General features: G+C 33.3%; 6 protein-coding genes and 1 non-coding gene across 15 annotated transcripts in view; 3 read left to right on the top strand and 4 right to left on the bottom strand.

The window, feature by feature from the left end:
* The window catches only part of LOC116845903 (xaa-Pro aminopeptidase 1), a 32967-nt gene extending 26769 nt beyond the window's left edge, over positions 1 to 6198 (top strand). Inside the window, exons 4-12 of the mRNA XM_032819138.1 lie at positions 3235 to 3352; positions 3560 to 3938; positions 4110 to 4230; positions 4351 to 4714; positions 4916 to 5149; positions 5246 to 5406; positions 5498 to 5593; positions 5690 to 5921; positions 6003 to 6198. Coding sequence (XP_032675029.1) covers positions 3235 to 3352; positions 3560 to 3938; positions 4110 to 4230; positions 4351 to 4714; positions 4916 to 5149; positions 5246 to 5406; positions 5498 to 5593; positions 5690 to 5921; positions 6003 to 6025 — 1728 coding nt within the window. The 3' untranslated portion in view covers positions 6026 to 6198. The remainder of the gene's footprint in view (positions 1 to 3234; positions 3353 to 3559; positions 3939 to 4109; positions 4231 to 4350; positions 4715 to 4915; positions 5150 to 5245; positions 5407 to 5497; positions 5594 to 5689; positions 5922 to 6002) is intronic.
* On the top strand, positions 2399 to 2614 carry LOC116845995. Its single transcript, XR_004378385.1, has one exon. It is a non-coding gene; the product is annotated as a small nucleolar RNA U3 (small nucleolar RNA).
* On the bottom strand, positions 4051 to 7746 carry LOC116845912 (protein NDUFAF4 homolog). 7 transcript variants are annotated; one of them, XM_032819155.1, is made up of 7 exons: positions 7684 to 7746; positions 7342 to 7501; positions 6971 to 7062; positions 6477 to 6690; positions 6144 to 6391; positions 4926 to 5972; positions 4051 to 4210 (listed from the first exon to the last, which is right to left on the bottom strand). In XM_032819155.1, exons 2-5 carry the CDS (start codon positions 7484 to 7486, stop codon positions 6249 to 6251), a joined length of 594 nt encoding a protein of 197 aa, XP_032675046.1. In that variant the 5' UTR covers positions 7487 to 7501; positions 7684 to 7746; the 3' UTR covers positions 4051 to 4210; positions 4926 to 5972; positions 6144 to 6248. The 7 variants fall into 7 exon arrangements, with proteins under 7 accessions (XP_032675046.1, XP_032675045.1, XP_032675044.1 ...); XM_032819154.1 differs by having other exon boundaries at positions 4926 to 5392; positions 5777 to 6391; XM_032819153.1 differs by having other exon boundaries at positions 4926 to 5395; positions 5777 to 6391.
* Positions 7747 to 8773: 1027 nt separating this feature from the next.
* On the top strand, positions 8774 to 14416 carry LOC116845948 (double-strand-break repair protein rad21 homolog). Of its 2 annotated transcripts, none has more exons than XM_032819204.1 (13): positions 8774 to 8961; positions 9501 to 9670; positions 9749 to 9978; positions 10072 to 10255; positions 10383 to 10542; positions 10629 to 10821; positions 10904 to 11127; positions 11206 to 11426; positions 11528 to 11713; positions 11840 to 12235; positions 12331 to 12465; positions 12620 to 12775; positions 12877 to 14416. In XM_032819204.1, the coding sequence occupies exons 2-13, from the start codon at positions 9527 to 9529 to the stop codon at positions 13000 to 13002; spliced, it is 2355 nt and encodes a 784-aa protein (XP_032675095.1). In that variant the 5' UTR covers positions 8774 to 8961; positions 9501 to 9526; the 3' UTR covers positions 13003 to 14416. The 2 variants fall into 2 exon arrangements, with proteins under 2 accessions (XP_032675095.1, XP_032675096.1); XM_032819205.1 differs by lacking the exon at positions 8774 to 8961 and adding an exon at positions 8998 to 9128 and having other exon boundaries at positions 12877 to 13027.
* A 677-nt stretch (positions 14417 to 15093) lies between these two features.
* On the bottom strand, positions 15094 to 18525 carry LOC116845951 (T-complex protein 1 subunit alpha). The gene is made up of 10 exons (XM_032819208.1): positions 18306 to 18525; positions 17685 to 17770; positions 17455 to 17583; positions 17275 to 17372; positions 16961 to 17071; positions 16440 to 16845; positions 16149 to 16351; positions 15862 to 16054; positions 15621 to 15784; positions 15094 to 15540 (listed from the first exon to the last, which is right to left on the bottom strand). The coding sequence occupies exons 1-10, from the start codon at positions 18376 to 18378 to the stop codon at positions 15330 to 15332; spliced, it is 1674 nt and encodes a 557-aa protein (XP_032675099.1). The 5' UTR covers positions 18379 to 18525; the 3' UTR covers positions 15094 to 15329.
* A 140-nt stretch (positions 18526 to 18665) lies between these two features.
* LOC116845949 (protein SDA1 homolog) lies at positions 18666 to 26665 on the bottom strand. Of its 2 annotated transcripts, none has more exons than XM_032819207.1 (10): positions 26523 to 26665; positions 23843 to 23938; positions 23625 to 23729; positions 21474 to 21572; positions 20845 to 21360; positions 20529 to 20763; positions 20309 to 20444; positions 19891 to 20206; positions 19144 to 19800; positions 18666 to 18957 (listed from the first exon to the last, which is right to left on the bottom strand). In XM_032819207.1, exons 2-10 carry the CDS (start codon positions 23927 to 23929, stop codon positions 18757 to 18759), a joined length of 2352 nt encoding a protein of 783 aa, XP_032675098.1. In that variant the 5' UTR covers positions 23930 to 23938; positions 26523 to 26665; the 3' UTR covers positions 18666 to 18756. The 2 variants fall into 2 exon arrangements, with proteins under 2 accessions (XP_032675098.1, XP_032675097.1); XM_032819206.1 differs by lacking the exon at positions 26523 to 26665 and adding an exon at positions 24026 to 24236.
* LOC116845952 (origin recognition complex subunit 5) lies at positions 22057 to 23630 on the bottom strand. The gene has a single exon (XM_032819209.1). It carries the CDS (start codon positions 23457 to 23459, stop codon positions 22146 to 22148), a length of 1314 nt encoding a protein of 437 aa, XP_032675100.1. The 5' UTR covers positions 23460 to 23630; the 3' UTR covers positions 22057 to 22145.
* Positions 26666 to 26696: the final 31 nt, after the last annotated feature.

Raw genomic sequence — 26696 nt, forward strand, 5'->3', positions numbered from 1 at the left:
ATATATATATATATATATATATATATATATATATATATATATATATATATATATATATATTCAAATTCTCATTGAAGACGATTACTGTTTAATGGTATCTCACGGATAGAATGCACGATTCAACATGCGAATGATACTGGCACATTACATGTCAATATTTATTAATTCTATTAGTATCGATCTTTCTCCCGGGAAGCCGAAAAAACAGGCGCCAATATGCATTTTAACCGCCATAATGGAAGGAACGCGTTGTGCGACATTCCAACGGCCAATTCTGAGATATGATCTCTTTCGGCGCGCGCTCGAAGAGATTTTATCGGAAAACGCGCGAGACTTACTTTTAGCACTCCCCATGTCGACAATTCATGCGTGGCACTCATCTCTGACAAGCCGGAATCGCGGAAAATACGAGACGACTCTTCGAACGTTATAACATCGCGTTCAGTTTCATAACCGAACGAACGTAGCGGCGATTGAGATGCTTGAAGTATCTCAATATATGCGACATTTCCTTTGATGCTATCGACTAACCGTTGAGTGACATTCATTTTCGGTAACTTTCTAACGATATTTTGCTGTCACTCAAGCACGAAACTCATTTTCGACATTCCCGATAATTAGCGTGTGACACAATTGAAACTTTCTCGAATGTTGATATAGGCTGCGTTCGCTTTGGGCGCTTACGCGCTGTAAGCGTCATTCTATCTATCGCTCATTACATGCGGGAAGAAGATAGAATGACAGCGCATAAGCACTCAAAGTGAACGCAGCTATAGCGTGAAGATCTAACTGAACTTCAAAACGCAATAAACGTACAACACTGCGCGGTATAACCAACAATCCGTTCCGCTTCTTCCGAGATATGCTTCTTCGACGATTATGTAACTATTTCTGTCGTCGACAAAACTAACTTTCGGCATTACCGGTGACGATAATTCATGTGACACTCACCACTCAGCAGATCGAAACCGCGGAAAATAAGAGCCGGCTTTTCGAATCAGCACTCCTGCACGTCCTGCTCTGCGGCCAGTGGCAAGATGGCAGCAGCAGCGGCTTTCGAAGTATCGATTACGATCGATGCGAGCGATGCAATCGATACAATCGATGTGATCGATGCGATCGAACGACGAGATGCCGATGTCTTCGGATACTTAAAAATGTTCGATAATATCATCTTTCTTAAATTATCTTCAGGACCCTCGGAGGTCTTTCGTTAGTATCAAAATATATCCAGAGCTGACTGTCTTTAATATTATCTCGTCGATGGTAATATTAAATCTCCAAGGATCTTGGAAATAATTTAAGAAAGACATTATCGACTACTTTCAACTATTCGAAATAAATGCCTAGACATGTTCAATGTATAAGTCCCGATCTATAATAGGTGATTTAAACTCTAAGCTTTAAGAAATTGACCAATCATAGTCAAATTTAAGGGGAATAATCAACTGTAATTGGTCAATTTCTTAAGACTTAAGACTTACTATATCTATTGTAGATCGGAACTAATGATTCATAAATTTTACAATTTACGATTATCTTGATTATCTCTTACCGCTGAGTGTTATCCAAATGCACTTAACTTAACTCCAAGTGCAGATAACTTGATCCAACCTTCCTGCTATTCCGTTCGCGCGAGTAATACACATATGTTACGTGTAAATAAACCTGCCCACATAGAACGGTGTTTCGCGTTTTCACCGCACGAGATCTCCAAAGTCAACTAATGCCCGTATTCATAGTCAGGCCTTATACTTCAGGCTTCCTTAAGATAATCTTCAGATATTCTATGGATCATTTTATTGGCTACAAAGCATCTGAAGTTGAACTTAAGGAGACCTTAAATATAAGGCCTGACTATCACAACCTTATCCATAATCTTGCTTTAACCTTTAAGTCGTAAGATATTGACCAACCATAATTGATTATTTTTAAAATAATCGACTGTGGTTGGTCAATTTCTTACGGCTTAAAGATTAAAGCAAGATTGTGGACAAAGGGTATGAATATGGGCATATGTATTTTCTTTTAACTTCTGCAAATCCTTAAATAACAGTTCACATTCACGATGTTATTAGATAATAAAATTTTACAAATAAAAATTAATCTCGTGTGTATTTTTAAAAATATACTTAAATAAACATATTTAAATAAATATGTTTTTAAGTATATAAAACTGGAATATGAATAACTATCTGAGTTTGTAGCGCTAGTGTGTAGAGCTGTGTGTAGACCGACATTACCGACCACACTTACGCAATTGTAGAATGACCTTTATTAATTCTGGACGATGACAATCTCGTAAGCCGCTAGGTGGCTACACGAATGACTCCTCTCTCTCGCAGTTAAAATCTCCTTACGTATACTATATATAGGGGCGCGTAAGCGATCGAAAGTTAAGATCATGCTTCACAGGATCACTTCTGTAGTAGCTAATCTTGCACTTCTTCCCTAACACGGAAGTAAGATTCAACCACGATGAGGAGCAAAAGCCTCCTTCCTTGAGCGTGAGAACGACACGAAATCGCGACTCGTTCGATGTTTCTGTCATCGATGATCGTTCACCTCTTGTACTCAGTGCGAGAGGCAGGGGAAGGCAGGCATTCTGAGTGGCCCCCCCACACCTTATATATATTATAACAAAAATTAGCAAAATTCTTATTCATGTACAATTAAATAAATAAGTTATTACTTTTAAGCATTATGAGGTTATAAAAAAAAAATTATGTACCTACATCTATTTCTAACTTTTACAACTCATTTAATACTTTTTTTACGTAAAACCACCCATCACAATTTAAACTTTAAAATTAATACGTTATATCAATATTATGCGCTCTCTCGTCGCAGAATTTCCATAATCCAAACCAAGATTTACTTTTGACTACTTCTAGACTTTTAACGAATCTACAAGAATAAAAATTTAGCTATAGACCTCATGCGGTGAGAGCACGAAACACCATTCTGTATGCGTAGTTTAATATTTATATACATGTGCGTACCATCGCTAACACAGATGCAATAGCTTTGCAAGTTACTACACTGTGCTACATTTTCCGTATTATCTGCAACTTGTGACGTATTTTACTTCGCCAACATTTGCTTATCAAACTTTTGTTTAACATCTTCCTTGCATAATTAATAAATTTTGTCGATTGTCCATAAATCTGCCACGAAATAAAAAATTAGGCGAATATGTAACATCAAGATCTTAATATCTCATTAATTTTACAGGTACCATCGATAACAGAATGGTTAATGCACGAATTTCAAAATCAGACGAAAGTACGTATCGGTGCTAATCCGAAATTAATACCGGCATCTATGTGGAAGATATGGGAGGACGATTTAGGTAATGTTTCTTTTAATTAACATTACATCTAATATTTTTCTGTCTAATGAGACGATTTATATTAAAAACAATGTGTTTGCATCTAGAAAACCTGTTGATTATAGAATTTCAACTCTCTCTTTTAAAGTTTCGAAACGGATTCGAGTATCACGACGAATCCAAATAGATCTTCTCGATCACGCGACTAATGATCCTATTTGTGTTTAGAAAATTCCCCCGTAAAATTGGTCGCAGTCGGTAACGACCTGGTGGACTTGATCTGGCAGGTGGGCCGACCTGAGTACAATCCCCACGCGGCATATCCGTTGCCAGACGAGTATTCCGGTAAACCGTGGCAGGAGAAAATCCAACGAATCCGACTAGAAATGGAGGTCTCATCGGCCGATGCACTCGTCGTCACCGCTCTGGACGAGATATCATGGCTATTCAACATCCGCGGCTATGACCTGCCGCATACGCCTGTTCTAAGGTCCTACGCGATCATCACTCACGGATCCATACATCTCTACGCACCACGACAAAAGATCCTGCGGGCCGTCGACATACATCTGAGAACCGATTCCTGCTACCATAAAAACTGCGTCAAGTGAGTGATAGAAGTTAAGACCTCCAAGGTATCTCTTTTTCCAATAATTCATGAATCTCGATGAACGGAACGAGAGATAGATGATAGTGCGTGCTTATTCTTTTCTTTAAAATTAATTGAAAAATAAATGTTTATTTCATGTTCATTTCATGACGATTAGTAACGTTATAGGTGGCATAATTACACGACTATTTGGCACGATTTAAGGACCATGTCTCAAGCCTGGGATACAGTTTGGCTTCCTTCGCCTTGCTGCTATACACTGGGTGCGTCTAAAGAAATATACAATTCTGTAAGTACAATTTTATTCTTAAATGAATAAAACATAGTATGATCTAGTCATTTTTTTCACTTAATGGAAAATTTAACAAAAATTAAAGATATACGAATGCAACGTGTAAAATCTTCCCAGATTCCACCAAAGAAAAGATTACCAAAATCTTCGCCCATAATCAATCTACGAGCAGAGAAGAACAAAGTTGAGGCGGCAGGTATGAGGAAATCTCATCTAAAAGACGCAGTGGCAATGTGCGATTTTCTGTCTTATATGGAAGAGCAATACGAATTTGAACCTGAAGGATGGGACGAGATGCAAGTGGCTAGATTAGCAAATGAACTCCGTTACGAGCAAGACGATAATAAAGGCATTTCTTTCCCAACAATCGTGGGATACGGACCGCACGGTGCTATGCCACATTACGAGCCAATTAATTTAACCAACGTTAAAATCGGGACCACATCCACACTAGTGGTGGATTCCGGAGGACAATACTTGGGTATAAAACTCCGAATTTTTTAATTTTATTTTGTCAGATCAAATTTAAATTTTAGACCTCAAAACTTGATTAATTAAAAAACTGGCAATTTTTTTACTTAAGCACTTAAATTTCTCTCTAGTATTTCTCTCACTTTCGCGTTTATTCGTTGGTTAAATAATCGGAACATGAAAAAAAAAATAAAACCATATTATTTGACAGATGGTACTACCGATGTGACCAGGACTCTTCATTTCGGAGATCCGACCGATGAGCAGAAGAAAGCCTACACGAGAGTGCTGATAGGTTCGATTCAACTGTCGTCTTTGATCTTTCCAAGCGGTCTAACGACAGATCAGTTGGATGTTGTCGCACGGGGACCATTATGGAGCACCGGTTACGATTATATGCATGGAACTGGTCATGGAATCGGCCACTTCTCTTCGGTTCACGAATGTTCGTAATCAACAGTTTCCCGTAAAAATCCTTGCTTCGCGAAAAGACAGAATGCAATCGATAAAAGCCATTCTAGTGGAACAATACGCGTTGCAGCGCCTATCAGCGTGTCATATTTCGTCAACAATTCAGTCACTGGATGTTCCATCAAGCTGAAGCCAGGTTTCTTTCTATCTAATGAACCAGGATACTACAAGGAGGACGATTTTGGTGTTCGTTTAGAGAACATAATCGAAGTGATCTCTGCTGAAAAATCAGTATGTATTTAGTACACTTTTAAGTGTAAACTGCGTAATAGTAACATTATAATATTCATAATTACTAGTTGCTAATTATCAATTGTTCTAGACACATAGCAAGCAACAATTCCTGAAATTCAGAGATGTCACTTTGGTCCCTTACGAACCGAAACTTATCGATGTCGATATGCTAACTCCGTTGCACGTAAGTCTTATTTGCAACTTACTTCAAAACTATCTTGAATTTAATATCATTACGTTAAAATAATACTCATAGTATTGATGTCTATATTATGCACAGCGACGTTGGCTGAATAATTACAATAAACGTATTCGGGAAGAAGTTGGTGCAGAGTTAAAGAAGAGATTAAAAATGAAAGCATTTTACTGGATGATGTTGAAGACTGCAACCATTCCAGAAACAAGTTCAAACAGCCAGAGCTTTTTCGCAGATTATTCTCACTCGATGCCGTCCGTCTCTAGGCCATTCCACATTTTAGTCGCAATCATTGTTGCTTATCACATCATAGAAAGTAAATAATATTCAGAGTATATATTTTTATTGTGTGAATTATTCATCAATGCTAGAATAACATATCAAACCTTACTTGCAGATTTTACAAGAATGTGCAACTAATTGAAGAAGCCGATCACTGACATTACTTATCAAACACTTTCAAAAGTATACATAACTCCTTTTTTATTGTAAAATATACACCATTTCCAAATGTCGATATAAACTAGTGTATACTTACTTTGAAAAGTAAAATGTAGAAATAACATTTAATAAATTATTTTTCTACATAAAAATTGTTATTTCTATATACAATATTATTGTATGTTCATATTATCTTTTCTTTCTATTTTTTTTCTTCTGTAAGAAACGTTTCCTTATAATCTTTATACGATTGATCAATCAACTCTTGTAATGGATCTGATATAGGTTTATCTGGTGCTTCTGGCAAAACACTCACATAAATTTTAAAATGCTTTAATATATTATCTGAAAAGATTCAAGTATTATAGAGATTTGATAAACACTAATATTAAGTTAATTTTACTAAAAAAATAGATAGAACTATACATACCTATTACTTTTTTATCTAGTTTATATTCAGCAGCTATGTTCTCACTATTATATTTTATGGGATCATCTCTATGTTGAGAAATAAATGTGAAAGCCTGTCTCAATGTACATTTTCCTTCAGAAATTACTGCAGGCTCATAAAAATCAATGCTAAATTCAGTTATGCTTTGTCTGTTCTGTGGTAAGAATTTTGATTCTGCTTTTGATTTTATATCCTGAAAAATATTACAAAAATTAAATGATATGTGCATAAAATATATCATAAGAATTATCCCTGTATTTTCTCCACAACAATAATAAATTAAGGAGTCTATTATAAGAAAGTATAAAAACACTTTCAAACAAAACCAAGATATAACTTTTTGACATTCTGATATTTTTGAAAAATAAACGTATATTAATAATTCACAAAAAATATTTATTATAGTTTGTTAAATCTAATACAGTAAACTAATATTAAATCTGAAAACACAACTTAATGGGAATAATACATACTTGCGGATCTGTCGATGTTACAAAAACATCTTTTAATCGTTGGTCTAACCGCATATCCTTTTGATATTGCTTTTCCAAGAATCCTGGATATACTAAAATATAAAAACAACATTAAAAAAAACAACAGTCAGAAAAGAAAATGAAAGAGTAGCTTGCATATTATTTTCAAATTAAGGAATTTTCTCTTGATTACATAAGTCACACTATAATAGTCTTAACACATAACGACCACGATTTTGAACTATATGCACATTTATGTGAACAATTGAAAATTATATTGGCATTATAATAATTTAGATGTGTTAAGGTTAACAGGGCCAATCTTTCTCTAATCGCAGTAACTGAAATTATATATGATGATTCTAAATTACCTTCATCTACCAACTTCTTTTGTTTTTCTGCAGATGTATATTGCGGAGCAGGAATTGGTTTCTCTCGAGAAATAATTCTTTCGGCTCGGTTTGCAATGTTGAAAGTGCGAGCAGACCGCATCAACCTCGAATAAACAATTCCCATTGTCAAAACAGTCCACTGTAAAACGAATTAAATATTACATGACAAATATTAATGCAAGTTATGACAAAATTGTCGTTAATTTTAACTGCGATTATCTAGCACAATTATAAAGTTGAGTACATAATTAATTAGATATATTTAGACAGAAATGTGATAACATAGCATATAATTAAAATTAAATTTTTCAATATGCTTACAGGTTAAAAAGGCTGCGTTCCGAAATTCACTGCCAGTACTGAAAATCTATAGTTCATGTGTTGTTAAGCCCGTATCAGACTACGGATTAAGATTGAGATTAAATTGAAAATTGGCCAATCAGAGCAAAATCCACTAAACATGAGCTTAGTGAATTTTGCTCTGATTGACTAATAGCGAATTCGGTTGCTTGCACTAGTGTGCACTGAGTGCGCACTAAGGCTTATTCATAGTATGTTATTATATTTAAAGATTGTCTTAAATAATTCTCAAATAAATTCTCAAATATTTTTAACCATGATATGTATAACATCCGTACAAATCATTTTATTAGTTAAAATGTTTTTAAATATGTATTTAAGACACGATCTTAAATATAAGAATGTACTATAAACAAGCCTTAATGCGCACTCAGTGCGCACTAGTGCAAGCTACCGAATTCGCTATAAATTTCAATTAAATCTTAATTTTAATGTATAGTCTGATACGGGGTTAACGTATACTATGGCCCATATTCTGAATCCTTTTTATCGATAAAAGTGCCTTAAATGTAGCTTTTTCAGCCAATCAGGTGGCTCCTAAGCTTCTTTTAGAGACACTTTTAAATAAAAGAGGATTCAGAATATAGACCTACAGAAATTTAGCACTTGCAGTGAATTTCGGAACGTAGCTAATAGCATGTTCAACTGGCTCTGGATAACCCACTCTGGGTTATTCAGCCTACATTTATTGGCCGAACAAGTACTTATAAGCTTTATGATTGGTTAGTAGAGACTCCATTAGAAAGCTATTCTTTTATTGGATATCGGATGTCATATTTCGGACATCGGACACGGTGTGAATCCTGCAAATATCCAGCGGCATACGGTGCTTGTTTTCGTGCTAGACTGCTTGCTGGATGGAAATATTCTATTTTAATTGGTATATTACTATCCATCTTCAGAAATGCACCAATCAGAATAGAGTACTTCCATCCAGCAAGCAAACTAGCACGAAGCAAGCACCGTGTGCCATTGGCTTAATTCTCTCTTTTAACCTAGATGGCGCTAACACAACATCCTCGCTGAATTAATATGAGTTATCTACCTTTGATCGCACACAATCGTGGTTAGTTTTGGGGACGCGTTAAGACAATTTGGGAGTGCATGCACCGTATGTGTCGATGATTAAGAAAATTGTCGCGTTCATAACTGTTTCTATGCAAAATATGTTGCGGCTTTGCATGGCCTAACGACGGAACGTTGTCACGACGACTCGCACTACGCATTATAACGGAACTGGTATGAGAAATTTAACGCTACCTTGTAACCGCCAAAACTATAGACGGAAACGCCATCTTGTGCGTTGATGTTGACATTTTCACAAATTAGATAGTATTATTGTTGATTGTTGCTGTGCGTTTTATGTGTTAAATATTATGCCAATATAATGCAACGTAGCTAAACTGGTAATAAATTTCATTGAGTGACTTGTTATTTCGTACTAAGCACAATATTGTCAAGAGGAAATAATTATCTCAGAAATATGTTTGTCGTTAAGTTTAGTCAAATAAAAACAAACTTATTAAGGCCTGGTTGCACCAACATTATTTTAGCTTTAAGCGAAACTTAAACATATATCTATCTTTATCTTTCTTTCTAAATGAATAGACAGACGTTTATCTCGCTTAAAACTGAAATAATGTTAATGTGTGCAACCGGGCCTAAGTGTGCTTCTAATTCACCTTGATTGTACTTTCCTTCTTTTATATTTAACTTACGAATTGATTTCCAACTGACCTGTTGAATTGACTTATCAATGTAATTCAATTTCTTTATAGATCGCAACTAGAGAAATACAAGAATCATGTTTTATGCACATTTTGTGTTGGCCAAAAAAGGGCCTCTAGCCCGTATATGGTTGGCTGCTCATTGGGACAAAAAACTAACAAAGGCACATGTATTTGAAACCAATATAGAAAAATCAGTAGATGGTATATTACAACCAAAGGTAAATATCCTAAAAATTTGAAAGATCTGACAAATGTTTTCATCGTTCTGTCATATTATATCTAAAATATTGTAATAGGTTAAAATGGCCTTGAGAACATCTGGTCATTTGCTATTGGGAGTTGTACGAATTTACTCAAGAAAAGCAAAATATTTGTTGGCTGACTGCAATGAGGCTTTTGTAAAAATCAAAATGGCATTCAGGCCAGGTATGGTAGATCTACCTGAAGAACATAGAGAAGCAGCTGTAACAGCTATTACTTTACCAGAAGTATTTCATGATTTTGACACTGCTATGCCTGAGCTTAAGTAAGAAACTTGTTAAACATCTATTAAAAAACTATAGTATTTGCAAATGTTTCTTTATAAATTGATCATTATATTATGAATTTTTTTTTCTAGGGATGTTGATATTGAAGCCCAATTTAGTTTGAACCAGTCTAGAGCAGAGGAAATAACAATGAGAGAAGATTATGGTAGTTTGTCCTTAGTCACACATGACCAAGGTTTTGGTGACATGAGTTTTGATGCAGAACCACCAGAATTACTAAGACACGGAAGTGGTATAGAACCTTCATTAGACCAGGTATTTATGTACAAGATATATTAAATTAAAAAATTCGATTTTCTTTTGTAATTGAATTTACACATGTCCAATAGCAATTTAGCTTTCATCAGCCTATTCATTTAGTGTTTTCTGGATTTTATTTCAGAGTCACATGTTGTTCAGTGATGGACCAGGAATAGAAACAGCATTGGAACAAAAAGAAAAAGAGCCAGTAGCAGGAACATCCTCCACAACTCAAGCTATGGATATAGATACACCCATCAGAGATGATGGTTTTGGTGGTCATCTTGGCCAAGACATTATATGTATGATAAAAGAAATTACTATTATTTTCATAACTATTTTTATTAAGAAAGAAAGAGAGAATAATAATTATAATTTAATTTTTTAGCGGGTGGCCTCTTTGAAGGTGGTTTATTTGATGAAGCTCCAATGGGTGAAGTACCTGTACCTGAGGTTAGTTCAATAACTGAACAACAGGAAGCAGGTGCAGTTCCTGGTACTGCTGCTTCTGTTCACGATGAATCTGATGAAGATATGGGCGATCATTTTGGTGGTCCGGCATCTCCGATGGGAGGCATGAGGTATTTATTATTACCTTTACATTTATGTGTATATAAAATGTTGGTACTTTACTAAATTGTTGTATATGTATGTTATGCGTAGCTCTGACGGCTCTAGACCAACCACACCAGTAGCTGCTGGGGAAGAAATCGAAGGAAGAATAAGCGTCGCCAGTCGTCGTTTCACACCAGCTCCACCAGCTGTTCCAGAAGAACACGCTATCGATAACATAGAAGAACCGCCACCATTGCAAGATCAAACCACTTTGCTACACGATGAAGAAGAAAGCTTCGCACTAGCTCCGATCGACGCATCCGCTTTAAAAGGTAAAACTTTTATATTTTAGCATTGATATAATATTGATATTATTTTTTGTAACTAATAAGTAAATATCTCTTTCTTAGGTTTTACAAAAGCTAAACGCAAACGTAAACTTATTGTCGACGAAGTGAAAAATATTTCTGGTGAAGAAATGAAGGCACAATTATCAGATACTACTGATATCATCACAACGTTGGACTTGGCACCGCCAACAAAAAGATTAATGCATTGGAAGGAAACTGGTGGTGTAGAGAAACTGTTTGCTTTGCCAGGAAGGCCGATCCCAGCTCGTGTTCTCTTTAAAGTAAGACAATTTTACATCTTACGATCATTTAATTAACAATTAAAATTATTGCAAGTATCTATACAGACAAATAATGTTCTAATTTAATATTATTCAAACAGAATTATCAAAGACACTTAACCAGCAAATCTTATGATCATGAAGACTTCGGGCGACTCGGAGCCGAGGAAGATGGTATGCCTTTAGAGCAAATGAGAGATGCTCCAGAAGCAGAAACATCCAATTATGAACAAAGTATTCTTAATAAACGTATGGGACGAAAACGAAAAGCGCCGCAGGATGATGAGGTTAGTGATAAGGAACATTTTAAAAAGAAAACGCAATTCCTCAAAGAATAAATAAAACAGAGACTTAACAAAGTACATTTTTGTGGAATATTATTATAACATAATGAATATTATTATTTCGTTTAGATAAGGCCTCCTCCACCACCACCCCAGGCACCTCCAGCAGACGTCAGTCAATCGTCAGTAAACGCCGAGGCAGTAGAAGTACCAAGTTTAATCCCACAACAAAGTCTTCCGTCTTCAGAGTCGCCTGTACCACCCGAAGTACCTTTACCAGCGGAAACAACGGTTTCCGACATCTGTAGCATTGTGCCTTCCATCGAACCATCAGAGGTAGTATCGCCGTCTTCCGAAACACCGGTGCTCAACACAGAAACACCACAATTCGCACCAGCTGAAGTTAACTCGGTACTCAACACAAACGAAGAACCAGTAACACAAGCACCAACACAAGAGATGGCTATTATTACCGCTATACAACCATCCGATATGCCTCAAATGGAAAACATGGGTTACGATCAAGTGAGTTGAAGCATCCGTATCATATACAAGATGTATCCACATTGTACTTTTAGTAACAATTATTCTATAATATATTTTTTCGACAATTTTAATAGGCGCAACCACAAGTCTCATATATAGGTTACGACGAACATCATCCTCCGGCACATACACCTGGTGCAATTTCCGAAAGAGGACCTGCTACACCCTGGAATCACGAAGATTATGAGTTTCCGCCGTCCGTGGGACCTGTAAGTTATCTTTCATCATTTAAAAAACTATTTTGCACGCATTACACACACACACACACACACACATATAAGTGATATATTCTTTCTGTATTATTTATATATCCAAATTTTTTTTTTGAGATATTTATGAGATACTTATAATATGTTTTTTTAGCAAGAGGAGCAGCAGGTGGATGAAACTTATGAACAGTTTGAAGAGCGTGTTCTCAACAAAAGAGCAGCACATATGTATCACGTTATTAAGAGCAAACTGGATACCAAAGATAAATTAACGTTATCAGAAATGGCATTTAAGAATAACCGCAAGCAGGTTAGTAGTTTGAGAAACTATACTCAATGTTGTGTTATCTTCTTGGAATCTTATATTGAAAACAGAAATTTTTTCATTCTATCCCATTTTATTTTTTGTAGGTTGCACAGAAATTTTATACACTGTTAGTGCTGAAGAAATTTCAAGTACTAGAACTTCATGAAGAATATTCATATGCCGAAATTACAGTCACAAAAGGACCAAAATTCGAAAACCCTGCGTTATAAAGGTATTCAATCCTAATTATATAATTTCGAACACGAACAAGGATGAACAAAATTTTATCTATGCAGAAAATATCAAAAATAATTATTCATGTTTTCTTTCTTTTTCTCATCAAAGCAAATCATAGAATAATATATTGAACTTGCTTTCTTAATACAAAATCTATAAAAAATAAAAATAATTATTTTGTTTTGGATCCTCTGTCTTAAGCAAATGAATGTTATATACCAAAATTGCAAATAAGATCTATTAATCATATTCCATTCCTTTTTTTATACTGCATTGACGCTTTTTTTATTTAGATGTAATCATTAACTTTGCTAAACTTCTGTTCCTACAAAAGTCTATAAAGTTTATGTCATTCATCAAGCCATACAGGGTTTGTAAATAAAATGAGTAAATAGTTAAAAAATATTTTACAACATACACACATGTGTGTATTTATCATTACTAACTTCTTAAATCTATATTACAAAAAGGTCCAAAACTACAAATATATTATTGACATAACTTTCTAAATTTTGATATAACTCATAATTTTTATTGAGATAGGTATGTAATAATAGAATGTTAATGCAGTTACATATATATATTTCTAGATTATTAATTTATAAGGTAAAAAACTAATCCAGAAATTTACTTATAGTGCTTATACACACATTTATTTGTAACAAAACAGTTATTAATGGAAGAGTCAATTTAAGTATTTGTGAATAATAATTTTATGTATTATTTTTGTGTTGTCTAACAACATGCTTCTATTTTCACTCGCGTAAAGATTGTGCGCGTATTTACACATAATATGTGTATATATAAATATATATATTCTATATTATACATATTATATAAATACGTCTCAAAATTAATTATAATGCAGACATGTAAGAACCATAAATTTTATGTTAACAATACTTTACTTACGATTGCAGAGTCAATTTTATAGGAATTATGAAATATTTTGTTCTTTAGTAATATATTTATTTGGAGTAAATAAAAATTATTATCAAATAGGTATATACATTACAAATAATTTAATTATGGTGCTGACTATTTTCTTAGAGAAAATAGTGTGTACTATAGTCTCAGAAAAAATCATTTAATGATTTGTTCTATTTGTATACCTACCTTAATGGGGTATAAGAATGTTACAAAAATGAAAAGAAAAACTATATTTTAGCAGACTGGTCATTTACCATAAAAATTTTGCAATGAAATCGTAAGTTTGCATTGTAAATAAACATATACTACAATTCAGATGAAACAAATCGTTAAAATATAATCATAAGTAATTTAGTAACGCGTCATAAAATTTAAAAGAATCAATCAACTGTCACGGTGTAGTAAACATTGTAAATAACATCATTACTATTTAACGATTCATTGTCTATTCGAAAAATAAATATCATTTATATAATATTGTTTATAAATGATATTGAACCCCTATGAACATACATATCGCATAATACTTAAAACTGTTATTCCATTATTTTCCATTAATGAACTGTTAAACTATATAACATTAATGTTATATAATTTATTATAAATTACTAAAATATATTCTTCTCTTTATAATCATTACTTTTTATTCTTTATATGCGCTAGCTAAAAAAACTCATTTAAACTCAAATCAATTGTATTCTGTAGTAAAATGTTTATTTTGTCATCACATGTCAAATTTATTTATAAAATACTGAATTTTGTAACTTTATTATGTATTGTATAACAAAGATTGGCCCACTCACCGCTAATATATATTAAATATTTTTCTGGAAGCAAAGATCGCAATATTGCGTGCGTGTGATTTAGAGCGTGTTATTTTACTACTAATTTATTATGACGCGCATTTTTAAACATTTTCATATAATTACCGTCAAATATGCATTATTAATGTAATGTAAATATGGTTATTATATTAACGACTATAAATTGCTTTAAACATAAAAAAATTATTCATACAGATCTAAAAGGAATAAGTTTAATAGCCTTCTAGTGTTTAAGAAGAGGAACACAATTATCACAGAATTAATGTCTCTTTCAGATAACAACCAGATTACTTCTTTGTATTATATATCAAAATACGGGAATGCATGTTATATTATGAAAAAGCTTTATTTTCAATTTTTAGATAGCAACATTTTACATATGAACATGGAATTAAACTGTATACGATATACGGACAGTTGCAAATATTGGTATCGTTAATTAAATTATAACTTGCGTTTCTTTATTATCGCGTGGCATGTGTGTGTCTGTGCGGTGAAAGATTTACAAATCTTTTACATTTCTCTCTTGTAAACATATCGCATTTTAGCGTAAATGCATTTTAATATTAATCTTCCAATTCGCCGGCTTCCATAGCGTCTTGATATGATTTAGTTTTCGGACGCTCGGGATCTAATTTAATCATGTCATCGATTCGAAGAATAGTTATGGCTGCTTCAGTGGCGAATTTCAAAGATTTAATTTTCGAAATTGCTGGTTCTAACACGCCAGCTTTCTTGTTGTCTCTTATACTTCCTACTAGCAAATCAAGGCCCACCCTGTAAAATAACAATTCCATGTAACTTTTCACGCATTGTATTAAATATAGAAACCATTTCAAAAATGTAAAATATATTACCATTTCAGATCAGCAAGGTCCGATTTCGTTATACTGGAATTGTGATAGGCTCGAAGCTTGGCGACAAGATCAGTCGCATCTTGTGCAGCGTTTACGGCTAACGTTTTCGGAATGATCAATAAAGATCTTGCAAATTCTGCTATAGCAAGTTGTTCTCGAGAACTCTGTAATTTAAAAACATATATTTAACCTCAATGTAAAAAAAAAGAGAAAAGATAGTGGGAAGTATAAAATTCAGTACCAATGATGTCGCAAAGTTTTCTAAATATATAGAAAGCGCAGCCTCTACGCAACCTCCGCCTGCGACGACATTTTTGCTTTCCAAAACTCTCTTGACGACACATAATGCATCGTGTATTGAACGTTCCATTTCATCGCAATAATAATCGTTTGGTCCACGTAAAATAATAGAACTGGCTGTGCGTGCCTTGGGACTTGAAATTAAAGAAGACAATTAGTTAATTTTCATAATATTAATTGTCGCAATTATGAATTTTACTTTTTGCTCATATTATAATAATGTCATACCCTTTGATAAGAATAAGCTCATCATCGCATATCATTTCCTGCACTACTTCTGTAGCCTCTCCTAGGAAATTGGCATCGAAACTCTCTTCTCCTTCCATATTAGTCAACGAGGTGAGGAATTGCGCACCCGTAGCTTTAGCGATTCTTTTCAGGTCAGCCTTTTTACATCTACGTACTGCCATAGCCTTAGCTTCTACGAAATACTACGAAATATGCAAAAAGTCAGTATTGTTACTTAGTCAGTATACGTTTACTTCTTGAAATCATTCTACAACAGACTTGCAGTTATACCTTCAAGCATAAGTCATCAATGCCGCCAGATAAAAGAATCACGTTGGCTCCAGCAGCAAGAATCTTTTGAATACGTTCTTTAGTAATGTCCGCTTCACGTTGACGAACAGCCTCCAGTTTTTCAGGATCTGTAATAAGTACTTCAATGCCCATCTTCATTTTTGCTTTTTGCAACGAGAAGTCCAGACATGCGATCTTTGCGTTCGCTATCCTCTTCGGCATCGCTTGAGAAGCAACAGTGCAATTTAGAGCATATCCTTGAATTAAAACAGACTCTCGGACACTCTTTCCATGAGCTTTCAAGACATTGACTGCCTTAATGGGATACAAGGAGCCTCCTTTGCCATCACTGATCTTCACCGCATTAGCAGCATCAACTACCATATTTCCAAAGAAATTGGCATCTCTAATTATTAGTCACAGGAAATATTTTGAACAATTATTGTGTAGTGGAAGAAAAAATATTATCCAGATAAATAGAATTAGATAAATTAGATTTATCAGATAAACAGAAAGGATACGCTCCAATAATTTTGCTAGACATTGATGTTTTTGCAACATTAACTAAGCAATCTCGTCCAAGTTCATCCACATTAACAGTCAAATGTTCTTGAATATATTTGCATGCTTCTCTGGAAGTAAAATTGATTTAAAATTGAATTCTATTAAAATATTTCCTTTTCTTTAAAACATACTGCTAATATGTAATATTATATTTATTATATAATTTAGATAATTTATTAATATAATTTAGATAAATTCATATCATATATCAACAAAGTAATTTAATATTGAAGATAATTCTGACTAAAAGAATGAACAATTGCATACTTACTTGCAGGCAAGTCTGTAACCACTAATTACTGAAGTTGGGTGAATCTTTTGCTTCACAAGTTCATCTGCATTTTTCAAAAGCTCAGCTGCTACTATTACCTAATACATGTAAAACAATTGTTGATTTAAATATATCATTTCTTACCTTAGACTTTATTATATATACAAATATATTACTTACAACTGAAGTAGTACCATCTCCAACTTCTTCATCTTGTAATTGTGCTAATTCGACCAAAACTCTTGCAGCTGGGTGTTCAACTTCTAACAAACGTAAGATAGTTGCTCCGTCATTGGTAACAGTAACATCCTAAGGGAGAAATTATTAATATATCTTGTTCCAAACAATTTTTATATTTAGTATAATATTATATTGTATTTTATAAAAGAATAAAAAGATTAATTATGTACACCAATATCATCAACCAGCATCTTATCTAATCCAACTGGACCCAAAGAACTTTTAACTATGTTAGCGATCGCACAAGCAGCCATAACTGCAAGAAATTAAAATATATTTTATTTTACATATTTATATAAAATTATAAAATAAATTATAGATTAATAAAAAATATTATTCTTATTTTATGCTTTAAACAGAAATTAGCAATTATTAAAAAATATATATAACATACGAAATATCTTGTATATACAAAGTTGACTTAAGAAACTTTTGAGGAATACTACTTTTTAATTATTTGCCATCAAAATTCGTCACACAGACACAATTTTAATGGCATATAAAAATCATGACAGATATAAGAAATATTTAGCAGAATCAATAAATATATAATAAACACATTTTTTGCACTAAATGGTTATGTATCATGAATTAACATAACCATGTGTGGAATAAAAGAAAATATCGAAATACTCCTATTACTTCTGATAGATTCATAATTACAAATCATCGTATACTAATAAATATTCAAGTAAAGAGTAAGATCGGCACGATGCGTAAAATGTAATATCGATTTCGAAGAGAAGAGGGATTCAGGGTGAAATATAACCAAATTCAGTGGATTATCTCACCGTTTTGTGTGCGAACCGGTGCTCCCGATTGCCGGATGCCTCCAACGGCTAAAGGACTCGCTACCGTTGACATTGCAATAAAACAATTATTTCGGCAAGATGCAACGATTTAATTACACCTCAAATAACGTTTCCCGTAATGACAAAAGAAACTGCAATGAAGGCTGAAAGAAGCCGCGTGCTGTCGCGAACGATGATGATAGCGACCGTCAGGGCGCAGTCTCATTTCTTACTTCCTTTTACGGTCAAGAGCAGCACCAACCGCTATTGGTCGTACGTTTCTATCTTCATAACGTGATTGGCAAGAAATTTAGACAAAATAACGGCGCCTTTTTCAACTTTAATAAAAGGTATACTTCATACATTTTATGTAACTGATCTTTATTAACATCGGGCAAAAGTGTGTAAGGTATGAAAATAAATTATACAGTACACTAATTATATATGTATATTATTTCATCTTTCTTTGCTTCAACAGATGATTTCTAAGAGCTCTTTGTTTGTCTTTAAAGGATCGTTTCACCTTCCCTTTTAATTTGTGTTTCAACATTTGGAACGCTTTCCCTTTCCTTTTCTCGCGATTTGTCTTACTGCATAGTGGATTTTGTCTGCCATCCTTATAACCAAACTTTTCTCTTCCTTCCTGTCCTTTCTACAAATTCAATGATACGGTTAAAGCATCTTATTTTATATATACATCGCATTAAAATATATGTAAAGAATAAAACGGATTTGGCTCATTATGTCCGTTTTATTTTTTACATAGATTTGTTCTGTTGAGCTTACATATATATAATTTTTTGTATATTAGATCTTAAAATATACATTTTCTACATACCTTCACAGATTCCTGTCGGGCTGCTTTATCATGTTTACGTTTCTTATATATATTTTCTATGTCGCTAAGTTTTACCAATTCTCCACTCTGTTTCTCTATCTCAACTTGATCGTGCTTTCTTTTAATGCCACGTTTGGCGTATGTTACTTCTCGTTTTACTAATGCAACATTGATTTTCCTAAAATCTTCATCTGTAAGCAATCGTTCAGTAGATATTAAAGATGCTTTTGTTCTTCTTTCAGCCGTCAACTCTTTATTGCGTTCTGTTTTCTGCTTTGACTTCTTCTCTAATGTTTGCGCCTTCTTTTGTTGCTTCGTTAAAACGTTTTCCTTTCGCAAAGTTTTGTCAGTTTCTCTTTTCCCGCTATCTATTTTACAATTAGTTTCTATATTATTCTTCTCATTACAAGATAATGTTAAGTTATTATCGCTGTCCTTATTTTCTCCTTCTTTTTGCTTTTCATCTTCACCATCATTATCGTCATCATCGTCATCATCGTCATCATCGTCATCATCGTCATCATCGTCATCATTGTCATCATCGTTTTCATCGTTATCACTAGCAGAAGATTCTATCGATTGATCTGTATCAGCTATCGTCTCCTCGTCATTGATCTCTTCGTCGCTACTATGACTCACGTCAATCCATTCATCATCCTACACGTATATAAATATATATAAATAAATTTTAATGTAATAAAATAATATCAGGTTTTGCATTAATGAAATAATTTGATGTTTGCTTACTTCGCTAGCACTGTTATCGGTTTCTTCAGTATTCTCGTTATGCTTGCCGAATAAAACTTCTGCTCCTGGTACGAATTCGTTTGCCCGAACTTCGCCGTACTTGGGAGCTTCTATCGCAACGTTAGCTTCCGTAGGACGACCTCGGTCTTTTTTATGCAACAAATCGGGCATAATACGTCTAAATGTGCCGATTAAAGAACGCGCTGCCATCATTACAGAACGTTCTCTATATTGTTTGTACCGTGTTAGATCTTCAAGCAGATCCCCGTTCATAGCCAATGGACATCGTGTACATATCTCACGTACGGTATTCAAGCTAAATTAACAAAATTATATATATATATATATATATATATATATATATATATATATTGACGTAGACTTTCACAATACATTTGTAAATCATTAAAATAGTCACCCGATAGCCATTACATCCGCAGAATTCCTCTCTGTTACAAAATTATTGACTAAAGTCTTCAAAACAGGTTCCAGTACATCTGGTGGAACTAATTCATGTGAAGCTTGAGCTATAAACTGTAAAAGCTTGGTAACCTCTAGAGAAAAAAAGCAACATGTATGAGAATAGGATGGAAAATTACATGGCAAAGCATTACATTTACATGATGTGATAATCTCACCTCGTTGATGTGGTTGAAGGAATCTCTGTATATACGGATAAAAGTTAAAGAGGAATAAATTATGCAAACCAATAAGTCTGGAAACAACGTCTAGAGTCATTAACTTTACTTCAAATCTGTCATTATTCTTCTCTATCTGCTTGAAAAGCTTTTCAGCGAAATCCTGAGGATCGTGAATTAAATGTAACGCTGAGAAATTGTATTGTGGTCCTTTAGATTTCTTCTTCTTTGCTTTCTGAAATATATATTAAAGATGCAAGTCGTATGACTTCGATATATAAATATTACGAAGAATTACAAAAAATTGTTAACTTACAACGAATAGCTGTTTAGCTTTCTTCAACTGCTTTTCTCGTTTTTTCGTCTTTTTATTAACTCTATTAGCCATCATAACTTCTCGCATATTTGGCTCGTTATCCGAATCGCTATTATCACTTTCTTTTTCTTCCGGATCGGTTCCCAGAAAAAATTTCATACTGGCAACCATTACTTTCGTTATTTTAGAAAAGCAACCCGTCGCTATAACATTAACAGTCTTAGCGTCATTCCAGACGTTTTTGTTATACAATTCTATCATAATGTCTATGGACATTTTAACGGCTCTCGTATTAGGATCTTTTAACATAGAAAACATAAAATTTTGTAACACAGTATTAACTTTAGCATTTTTACGCTTTGCATTGATATTCTTAACATCCGTAATTATATGCGTTTGGAGGAATTGTCTTAGAGTCTTATCTTGACATTTCAGAAGTTCAAAAAATAAACTGAGGAGTGCAGTGGGTTCTAAGAGGGATTTGTTGCGCAGCTGAATCAATGCTTTACAAAATGTCTGTAAAAAATATAATTAGGAGATATAATAGTAAAAATTATATGAATATATTTTACATGAATATATTTTTATTTGTATAATAATATAGCTTTAAATGTATATAATGTACTTACCATTCGCATTTCATTGTCTAATATGGTATTATGATTTTGTAATATATCAATAATTTCTTGAGGATATGCTTTTAAATCCTCCGTATAACAATGGGCTACCTGTAATATGCAAAACATAGACAAACGTATTTAACATATACATATTTTACCAAATTTTAACAAATTTTTAATATTAGTGACTAAAATAGTGACTATGTGGAGAGTTAATACAATATTACAAAAATAGTGACTATATGAAGAGATAATACAAATTATCATACAACACTTACATACACGATTAATATTATATAACTATATTTAATGTATTTATATTTATAAATAAGGAAAGATATTAATGAATACAATTTGTACAGTGTTTGCAGAACTTTTAATTAGAAAAAAAATTAGATTTCTCCATCAGTTTACAAAATTATAATATTCTTAAATAAATTAAGCATATGTTATAACAATTATGTTTCAAATTATATGTAATATATGTATCAAACGAAGTTCACACAAATCTTAGAAATAAAAATATGCGAATTCTATTACATAGAAAATCTTTTCACACAACAAAAACATATTAAGTAAAGTTGTTAGAAATAAATATAACTACAACTAAAAGCAGAACTATGATTGAAAATAGATTCAAGTAATGAGGAAGTATGTATGAAGCTTATATATATTTTTTTTTCAATTCATATTCACGCTTAAATAATGCTTTATATCAAAGCCAACTGTCTTAGCTACAACTGTGACAAAATCACGACTTACACAGCACTTGTATTTTGGTTCGTCCAAATAAAAAATGTTATCCCCGCTGACAATTAACAAGCCAAGTTGACACATAGTAGATATCTGGGCAAGTAAATTAGCGTTGATATCTACTTTTTCATCGAGGATAGCACAAAAGATAGCGAGCATTCTTGTGATGGTAAAAACTCGAGGTTTCTTCTGCTGATCCATCGTCGCCGTATTTTTAATCGACCGTATTTTCTTTTTCTTCTTATTACTTTGCTTCATAAAGATGCGTTGATCGTACTTCGACAGATTATGTGAAGCTAAATATGCCGCGATTAGCATATACTTTGCGTAAAACGGTAACTCGAAACTCAATGCTAACTTCGTTGTCGACTCGATCTCCCGAGATATTTGACAATCCGACTGCGAGAGATCATCCGTAGAAACTCGGAGATAAATGACTTCTAAATTAGATCGCAAAGTAGCAGAAATATTTCGCCATAGCGCAGCAGCATTATCAGGTTCGATTCGTTTACTTTCCACGGGTTCTACATACTTTACAAAATTGATTTTGGCCATATGTCGCAGCTCATTCAAATCTCTACAAAATCGGAAATATACAGAAAGGAAGAGATTCAAATAATTTTTATAGAATTGCATATCATATTTCTGTGGACTGTCCAATAGCAACAATTCGATCAGCTCTTCCTTCGTGTATTGTGGAAAGTAAATCTTTATAGGTTCCAACATGCTAATTTTAGTGCGAAACTTCGTCCATGAGATCTCACTTATAAAAATTGTACATAAATTAATGCCTGACAATTCCCTAAGTCTTGAGATTGCTGGCATAAAAGTTACATCAAAATCTCTCATCCTATGAAATTTATCAAACACCAATACGATTGGACGTTTATCGTTGGACGAAATTCTCTTAAGTGCATGTATAAAGTCTGCCATATTGTCGCAATTTTGCTTTGACAGTATATCACTACTTAATTCTTCTGTGGATACAGTCAAATCACTCAATATATAATTGTATATATTTTTACTACCTAAGTGCTCCATACAATTAATATAGCTGACATTATACTTCAAATGATTGAGTAAACTTTGTATAATTAATGATTTCCCAGTAGCCATGTGACCATATATAAATATGCTTTGTGGCATTGGCTCATTTGTTGTGCTGATTAAAGAATACAATCTTGCTATTATATTATCTCGACATATAATACTGTTGTTTATTTTTTCTAAATATTTCTCCATTATTAAAATTTAAGATTGATTAAAAAATAATACTGGACTACAGCTAATTCTTAATTTGTCACCTATATAACTTAAATGAGATTCAGCAAGTTAGTAACATTGATTGATACAACAATATGTAAGGTTAGATGTGTTTTTGCTTTTTTATAATTTAAGTATGCTAACCTGTGCTAAGAAGGTTATCAATTCATCGAGACTTTTGTTAAATTGTGTTGGTTCCAGATGAAAAACTTCTAAAATAGATTTGTAATGCTGATGTTGTTGTAGAAACTGTGGACATATTTATTAAATTTTTACATCTTTTAAAGTAAACAAATATATAAGGATAATATAACATACCCAAATAAAGTATCATAATATAAGATATATAATTGAGAGCTTACCTCTTCTTTATAAGATTCTGGGTCGCGTTTGATAAGGTTTTGCAATTGTGGAAGATTATCTGGTAACTGATTGTTGTGTCTTACCATTTTTACGTTCTATACAAATGTAAATAATAAATATTACAAAATATAATATGTAACGAGGTTATTTAGAGAAATTGGGACGCATTATCTTATACTTACGTTCCATGGAAAAAAAAACTTTAAGATTAATAAAGATTAATAAATCTATATAACTTATATACGTTTTTTATTCAATTTTTATTTTAAAAACTAGTTTTATATCGAAACAATTCTCTTTGCGTCCCACGTGCTGAATTAACAAGCACAAAACTCTCTTCTTAAATTTTGGTCTGGAAAATTAACCCCTTTGACCAGACTTCAAGACTTCAATAGATGGCTAAGTGCACTTTTACTATAGTGACTCTATGCCATTGCTCGGGAGCGTTCCGATTGACCACGGTACGATTGGACACAACCAACCGATGAAAAGAATTATCTAGTGAATTACTAGGTCGAACCAATCATTACAATCTGTGTCCAATCGTATAGTGGTCAATCGGGTCCCACCCCCATTGCTCTGTATCCCCTTTGGCCAGAAACTGGGTGCTTTCCAATTGCTTAACACATCTTGACACATACGTACACAAAACCAATTTATTGGTTACATATTATCTAAAATATCTTGTAAGATAATATGCAACCAATAAACTGGTTTTGTGTAAACAGTGTACACAACTGGAAAGCACCCACTTTCTTCTCCTTTTCAGTTTGTTCTTTTTCGAAGAACTTTCTGAACTGGGTGGCGATCATGAATCTTTTCCCCTAGTGTGAACTCGTGAAAAGTGAAAATTTTGTAATAAATTCGTGAAAGGTGAAAATCTTCACTAAACTCGTGAAAAATGAAAGATTTAACGTGAATTTGTAAGTAAAACAAATATTACAATATACTCAAGACAACACCAATTTGTAATGGACATCTTTAGAATTTTTTCAGCATGTTTTTAAGACATAGTGATGTCTTTAGAACGTCCCTTGAAAATCTGCTTGTCTGGGATTACTTTAGGATAAATTATTAAAAGATAAAATATTATATTCATATTAAAATTACAAATCTGCAGAAAATATATATTTCATATAAAATAATACATAAAATACATGCAATAAATACATAAAATACATGCAATAAATACATAAAATAAACTTACATTTTACTTATTGCATATAATTTATAATATATTATACTTTAACTTTCTGATGCATACGTATCTTAACTTTGCAAACTTCGTCGGTATGCTTTCACTGCCTATACGTCATCACGCTTCAATTGACTTTCGTTGTTCATTTTTAATGGACGTAGGATTCTTATGTCAAATGCCAATTGTCGTATAACCATAAAAATTAAAGTCACTATAAGAAATTCTACTCACTTTGTACATAGGGTGTGTTCGTTTTGGACGCTCACATACTTAAAGCGCTCACACTTATGAGCGCTATTTTTGCCCGGTTACTTTGATTTCTAAGCGCACTCGAAAAGATCAAAACCGTTTCCTTTGGCTGTTGTAAGCAATTGTGAATGTAAAAATGGAGGATAAAGATAAGGAAATTGTTTGTATATTTGCTCAAATATTAGTTTCATTAGATGTTTTTGATGATAACGAAACAAATAACTTATATAAAGAAGAATTAGAAAAGTATTTATCCGTAATGATTGAATCAATAAAAAAAAACAATACCTTGGTTAAAAAACTATGTGGAAGTGATTGTACCATTATACAATGATGAAGTATTTAAGTCACATTTTAATAACTTTTCACTTTATAACTTTTGTTTTATTTAAGATCGACGATTTTAACTTTCATATAATATTCATGTTTTATACAACAAAATATGAAGATTTAGGTAAATTTGTGAGAAAGTCCGTTTCCTTCATCAAATGTATTACTAGTGTTGCTGAAATATTACTTATTTTTTTTTAAATTACTGTTGGACAGTGCTTTATTACTCAAAATAAATATGATTTAATAACAAAAATAATAAATTTTTATGAGAGGTGTCCTAAACTTACCTGTTTCTACACGTTTTGCCTCATTTGATGTAACAACAAGTGTATACATTTTATTATTTGTAAAATCTTGCAGAGTTACTCTGGTTTTATTACTCTCGTTGAAAGTCATTTTGAAACACTATTTCACTTTAAGGTTTATATTAGAGGTTAGATTGCGTCGATGAAATCGACGCAATCTAACTTATCGTTCTCTTTGGAAAATAAGCGCTTATAAGTGCTCACGCCTTTACTGCCCTATCTCGATAGAAGAAGTGAATGTAAGCGCGAGTTATGATGTCACGCATAACGTCAATATGCAGTTTTTCAGCGCTTATAGCGCCAAAGTAAACGACGTGAGCGATATTTATAAGCGCTTAAAGCGCATAAGCGTTCAAAGCGAACGCACCCATAATATGCGAGTGTAGTATTATGGCTCTTGCACACAAGACGCGGTAATGCTTGCCGCGCGACAGAAGTTCGCGCAACAGCCAATCAATATGCTGCTTTCCGTAATAACCTTCTAACTCTTACGGAAAAACAACATATTGATTGGCTGTCGCGCGGACTTCCGCCGCGCGGCAAGCATTACCGCGTCCTTTGTGTAGGAACCATTACAATTAGATACTGACTTACCGGTAGTGGTGCACCGCGCGATTGCTCTCTGTACCTCTGGATGGCGCTCTCGTGGCTTGCGCGGATCGGCGCCTCCTGGACCTCTAGATGTGGCCGACTCTGGGAAGCCTCGTCCTGGATCGCGCGGCGGCAAGTTCGAATACTCGCGTCGTTGTAATTAACCGATGGGCACTA

The sequence above is a fragment of the Odontomachus brunneus genome, unplaced genomic scaffold, assembly GCF_010583005.1.
Source record: "Odontomachus brunneus isolate Ranch 3 - 2012 unplaced genomic scaffold, Obru_v1 Obru_scaffold_059, whole genome shotgun sequence".
Taxonomy (NCBI): domain Eukaryota; kingdom Metazoa; phylum Arthropoda; class Insecta; order Hymenoptera; family Formicidae; genus Odontomachus; species Odontomachus brunneus.

What these genes read in the sequence shown, in the direction of transcription:
- LOC116845912 (XM_032819155.1), bottom strand. Translation starts at nt 7,486, where the DNA reads ATGGGAATTGTTTATTCGAGGTTGATGCGGTCTGCTCGCACTTTCAAC. An exon ending in TAACATCGACAGATCCGCAA is followed by an intron (nt 6,691 to 6,970) that starts GTATGTATTATT and finishes AATATTTTTCAG; the next exon opens with GATATAAAATCAAAAGCAGA. An exon ending in ACTAGATAAAAAAGTAATAG is followed by an intron (nt 6,392 to 6,476) that starts GTATGTATAGTT and finishes GAATCTTTTCAG; the next exon opens with ATAATATATTAAAGCATTTT.
- LOC116845948 (XM_032819204.1), top strand. Translation starts at nt 9,527, where the DNA reads ATGTTTTATGCACATTTTGTGTTGGCCAAAAAAGGGCCTCTAGCCCGT. An exon ending in CGACGCATCCGCTTTAAAAG is followed by an intron (nt 11,128 to 11,205) that starts GTAAAACTTTTA and finishes TCTCTTTCTTAG; the next exon opens with GTTTTACAAAAGCTAAACGC. An exon ending in AAAACATGGGTTACGATCAA is followed by an intron (nt 12,236 to 12,330) that starts GTGAGTTGAAGC and finishes CAATTTTAATAG; the next exon opens with GCGCAACCACAAGTCTCATA.
- LOC116845951 (XM_032819208.1), bottom strand. Translation starts at nt 18,378, where the DNA reads ATGTCAACGGTAGCGAGTCCTTTAGCCGTTGGAGGCATCCGGCAATCG. An exon ending in ACCGGTTCGCACACAAAACG is followed by an intron (nt 17,771 to 18,305) that starts GTGAGATAATCC and finishes AATTTCTTGCAG; the next exon opens with TTATGGCTGCTTGTGCGATC. An exon ending in GACCTTGCTGATCTGAAATG is followed by an intron (nt 15,541 to 15,620) that starts GTAATATATTTT and finishes GTTATTTTACAG; the next exon opens with GGTGGGCCTTGATTTGCTAG.
- LOC116845952 (XM_032819209.1), bottom strand. Translation starts at nt 23,459, where the DNA reads ATGGAGAAATATTTAGAAAAAATAAACAACAGTATTATATGTCGAGAT.
- LOC116845949 (XM_032819207.1), bottom strand. Translation starts at nt 23,929, where the DNA reads ATGGTAAGACACAACAATCAGTTACCAGATAATCTTCCACAATTGCAA. An exon ending in TGATAACCTTCTTAGCACAG is followed by an intron (nt 21,573 to 23,624) that starts GTTAGCATACTT and finishes TGCATATTACAG; the next exon opens with GTAGCCCATTGTTATACGGA. An exon ending in CCTTCAACCACATCAACGAG is followed by an intron (nt 20,445 to 20,528) that starts GTGAGATTATCA and finishes TTTTTTCTCTAG; the next exon opens with AGGTTACCAAGCTTTTACAG.